General features: G+C 42.0%; 1 protein-coding gene across 1 annotated transcript in view; it reads left to right on the top strand.

The window, feature by feature from the left end:
- LOC116384296 (lymphocyte-specific protein 1-like) overlaps positions 1 to 5,000 on the top strand; it is a 25,097-nt gene that overhangs the window by 6,306 nt on the left and 13,791 nt on the right. The window contains exons 2-4 of the mRNA XM_031848810.1: positions 1 to 38; positions 2,500 to 2,767; positions 4,197 to 4,333. The exon at positions 1 to 38 is cut by the window's left edge and continues 103 nt beyond it. Coding sequence (XP_031704670.1) covers positions 1 to 38; positions 2,500 to 2,767; positions 4,197 to 4,333 — 443 coding nt within the window. The remainder of the gene's footprint in view (positions 39 to 2,499; positions 2,768 to 4,196; positions 4,334 to 5,000) is intronic.

Here is a 5,000-nt window from a genome sequence, read left to right as displayed (position 1 = left end):
GAGGCCCCCCAACACAACGAGCTCCCACACGACACAGAGTGAGTACACGACGCTGCAGCTGGATTATGTCTCCATGTAAATACAACTGTGACAGCTCAAGTTTTTTAAACAAAACTACTTAAAGAAAAGATTGTCGTTTGAATTGAAATAAGTACGGAAGTGCTTCTGGTACATCTACGAATTATGGCGCATTGTTTTTTGTATGTCGAGCTAAGAATGCTGGATGAGACGAGCCCGACCTGCTTGTTGTCACGTGGCCGTAGATTCACTTCAGTCTCAGTCAAAGTGCAGAAAACATACATTTGTTTCTAAATATAGTTTGTTGTAAGTAGTTTCCATCTCCCCGTTTCTATGTACATTGTTCTGCCTCAATTGTTCTGCGACATGTTGGTCTTTCTGCTCCAGTCTTGTGAACACGATATCTCAGCAACGCTTGAAGAGAGTTTCTTCAAATTTGGTACAAACATTTTCAACCATTGCTCAAGAATTCATATGACAATTATGACAGTTTCAGACAATCGTCTAACAGGATGCATTGATGACTTGATGACATTTTGGACAGACATGGATGTAAACTACAATTTGACTGTTTGATGGAGGAATTCAACCGTGAGGCGGTTATTCTAGTTCCTTCATGCACAGACTGAAGAAACGTGAACAACAGATCAATCAAACATTAAGCATCATTAGCATAGAAGCTCAGTTTGGACAGATGTCTTTGAGTCCTTTTGTTTTGAGCTTTGTTGGTGGGGTGACCATTTAGTTTGTGTGAAACTGTCCTCGATGTTTACAGCTGAGTGTAAATCAGCTTCAGTGCTGATCACAGGGAGAAGACTCCAGCGATGCTGCAGGTGGACGAGCTGCCGCATCAGTTTTGTGTTTGATCAGTCGCAGACGTGACGTCCCTCGAGGGGAAATGTCCTCATGAGACTGATGCAGCTCACTTGTGATGTTCGCTGGTTGAATCATTAGCTTCACGGTTCCTCCTGGCTGGAGATTTGAGTCACACTAATCTACTGTAACATGCTGACTCTGAAGCTCCGACAGCAAATGTTTCATTAAATGATGAAGAACACCGGCCGAAATAAAACACTGTAAGAAAGGAATGAGTTTGTATTGTGAGTATGTGTAGCTTCTTGCATCAAGTGATTTAACTGTTTAATCTTTTTTTGCAATAAATCCAGGGAGGAAAAGGATAATGAAAACATTTTGTCTAAGTATTTTATTTGCAAAATAAAAACATGACTCATCCTGAAAGATTCATTTTGGACCAAAACATTTGTCAAAACATAAATCTGTTCATCAACGGCCTCCCAATGCTGCATCTCACCCAATATGAGTGGAATTTGTTGAGCAGTCTTTGAGACTCCCTGCTAACAGAAGGGACTGAATATAGAGTCATAAACAAAAAGGATCCGCTACATTTCAGATTAAACTCAACTTATAAAACACCTTTAACTTATAAAACACCAGTAGAAACTGTGTTTGCACTGTTCAGCCAACAGTGTGACTGCGTGTGATGAATCCCCTGAATTACATGAAAGTTAAACACACAGCTAACATTTAGAAACCACTTAATTTCTCCCAAAAAAACATCAGCTTTTAGGTGTTCAGTTAGTGCTGATGAGGTCCAGTCTGCTGACCTGAGCTGAACAGGAAGCCTCACTGCCTCTCTGTTTATTGTTTCCATGGGCACCGTCTCTGTTGGAGCCTGAAGCTGCAGGTCTGCCGCCTGCACCAACACTCTGCCATGTGAGAGACCTTTGGGTGACGCTCGGTTTACCAGCAGCACCAGGAGACAAACTCTCTCACCGTGTGCAGCACCATATTTAGATTCTGAGAATCTTTTCAACCAGACCAGTGGCATCACTCATCATCCAGATCTGGAGTTTGAGCATGTAGCACATTTTGGGAAAACAAGATGGAGGAGATAAGAAAAACATGGTTTTAAAAAGTGAAGCCAAAGCTTCATGTGTTAAAGCTGCATTCTCTCTAGTGTCCACCAGGGGGCGACTCCTCTGGTTGTATAGAAGTCTATGAGAAAATGACTCTACTTCTCTCTTGATTTATTACCTCAGTAAACATTGTAAACATGAGTTTATGGTCTCAATCTCTAGTTTCAAGTCTTCTTCAATACAGCATGATGTTCATTTAGTACATTATGGTCCATTTAGAGTCAAACAGACCATAAAGCAGGGGATGCTTTAGGGCGGGGCTACACGGTGATTGACAGGTCTGGGAGTTGTCTGTGTTTTCGTCTTACAACTTTAACTCACAGTGTGTTTCCACTTCATGAAAGTGAATTGTCTCTGAGTTTTTTAGTTTTCATCCAGAATCATAAATAGATCTTTGCTTTTACCAATTTAAGCTAGAAAGTACCTTCAATCCTCTGAACCACTGACATGGTTGTATCACGTCTGCATTTCTTCCAAAATAAAACTTCCGACCAATGGCTTGACTCCACTTCCTGTCAACGGTTGTCCACTTGGTTCCCCTCAGGTCGGACGAGGCGCTGAAGCCCCGATGCTGCCTGGTTCTGGAGGAGGACGAGGGCTTCAGCGACTGGAGCCACAGGTTAGAGAATCGTAGTGAGCAGGAGGTGCAGGATGTCTGCAGGGCCGGGCTGCAGAGACCTTTAACACAACGGTGGAAACCAGAGCCTGAAGAGGAGAAACGGCAGGAGGGTGAAGAGGAGGAAGAGCAGGAGGGATGTGAGCCCAAGAGAAGCAGTCGGTATCAGGAAGCTTCATCAAGACCTCCAGAGAAGGTGAACACTGGGGTTTTAGATGGAGCTTGTCTCTATTGTTCTGGCTGTGTCTCATATTCAGCGTGTTATGATGTGTTATTGTTTCATGTATCCTGATTTTAGTGCTTTATAAATAAGCTTTATTGCAAGGTTATTATCAGGTATATTGTTGCTTTTTAAATGACAAAGGTTGAATTATTTAATGCATAACACAGAAGGGCAATGAGGCGCAGGGTTTCTTTGAGCTGAGACGCTTTGTCTGTGTCTTGTTGCTATGATACAAAATATCCACAAAGGTCAAACTGACGGCACGAATAGAGAAGAAGAAGAAGAAGCATGAAGGGAGAGAGGACGGACCGCCGGTCTGTGTATTCAGTTCTCCTCCTTTGTTGTTGTCCATTGTTGTTGTTCAGCACGTGAAGCCTATGTAATTATGATAATAATGATAATAATAACTATATTTATATAGCACCTTTAAAACTGAGTTTACAAAGTGCTTTGACAGACAAAGCACTGCAACATAATGACAGAATTGCAAGACAAGCTAAACTCTGATTAAACAGTACAATGGAGGAAATACATAAACCAATCAATACGATAAGAACAAACCTAAAACGCATGAATTAAACAAAATTAAATAGTAAAAACAACATTTTACAGAAAAACGGTAAAAAGATGAAATCGCATAAAAGCGAGTCTATATGGAGGATGTGACGGTTGGTCTTTGTAGTGTTTGTCCCGCCTCTCCACCATCGGGATTGGACGGCTGGGTAAAAAAGTGACGGTGAGGAACAAAGCGTTCTATCCAAAGCTTAACTTTATAAACTTTTATAATCTTTGTGAATACCCAGCGCTCCCATTGCAAAGAATTCAAAAAAGGAAATACTTAACAGACAGCTGCTCGTTGACAGCACGGTGTTGCAATACTGCGGTTATTGCGACAGCCCTGCGGCCCAGTCACACACAACATTTTGCAAATGGGGCTTTTGATACTACAATCTTTTTCTGGTGTGCTTCAATAAAAACAATTTCAAAATTGCAATCCAACAAACACTGATAATACCACTGGGTTGGGCATTTGTTTTTTTCTGCATTACTATTTTCAGTTTGAAATGCCTTCACAACTATTGGATGGACCGTGAAATGTGGTTCAGTTCGAGCGCCATCATCGGGTACAAAAATTTAATTTGTCACGAAACAATTCACATTCTACACTAAGATGGTAAAAATGGTTAGCATTATACCTGCTATTAAACATCAGTGTTTTAGCATTGTCATTGTTAGCACGTTAGCATGTTTATGTTAGCATAATGCCGTCGTGCCAAAGTACAACGTCACGGAGGTGCTAGCATGGCGGTCGACCCTTTGTGTTGTTCAAATATTCAATAGGAAAATAAAGACAGTAATAACAGTAGAGATGTTACCCGCTTTGCTTTTGGTTTGTTTTTAGTTGTCCGTCGACAGAAAGGAAGTCAGGATGTCGTACAGCTCAACGGTCTTCCTGTCTCAGGATGCCAGGCTGCAGCACGCAGTCGGCCAACCAGCAGACAGGACGTCCTACCTGGTGGCGGGGACGATGAGGCCATGGTGTGCACTCTTTATCTCCCTTTTCTCTTTGCTCAGTGTAAGCTGTGTTTGTATCGCTCAGGACACAAATTATACCAATGGAAAGTCAATTAGGAGCCTTATTCATGGTGGACACACAAATTAAATACATCCACCTGACTAAGCAACAGTCAGAGCAAGTGATGTACTTTATAATATCCAAAAAGACGACTATCGGTAGGCGGGAGGGGAGATGGATGGGTCCAACAAACAGGATTTTCAACCAGAAGGCGGGTGTTCAACACCAAGTTGATGTTTTATGGTGGTGGTTTTGTTGCCTAAACCTCTGTTGGTGGTTTTGTTGCCTAAACCCAACTGTTGGTGGTTTTGTTGCCTAAACCCAACTGTTGGTGGTTGTGTTGCCTAAACCTAACTGTTGGTGGTTGTGTTGCCTAAACCTAACTGTTGGTGGTTGTGTTGCCTAAACCTAACTGTTGGTGTTTTTGTTGCCTAAACCTAACTGTTGGTGTTTTTGTTGCCTAAACCTAACTGTTGGTGGTTTTGTTGCCTACACCTAACTGTTGATGGTTTTGTTGGCTACACCTATCTGTTGGTGGTTTTGTTGCCTACACCTATCTGTTGGTGGTTTTGTTGCCTACACCACTGTTGGTGGTTTTGTTGCCTACACCTAACTGTTGGTGGTTTTGTT

This window comes from Anarrhichthys ocellatus, unplaced genomic scaffold (assembly GCF_004355925.1).
Source record: "Anarrhichthys ocellatus isolate YVR2014 unplaced genomic scaffold, GSC_Weel_1.0 scaffold8, whole genome shotgun sequence".
In the NCBI taxonomy this organism is placed as follows: domain Eukaryota; kingdom Metazoa; phylum Chordata; class Actinopteri; order Perciformes; family Anarhichadidae; genus Anarrhichthys; species Anarrhichthys ocellatus.
This window is presented reverse-complemented; position numbering and strand designations above follow the sequence as displayed.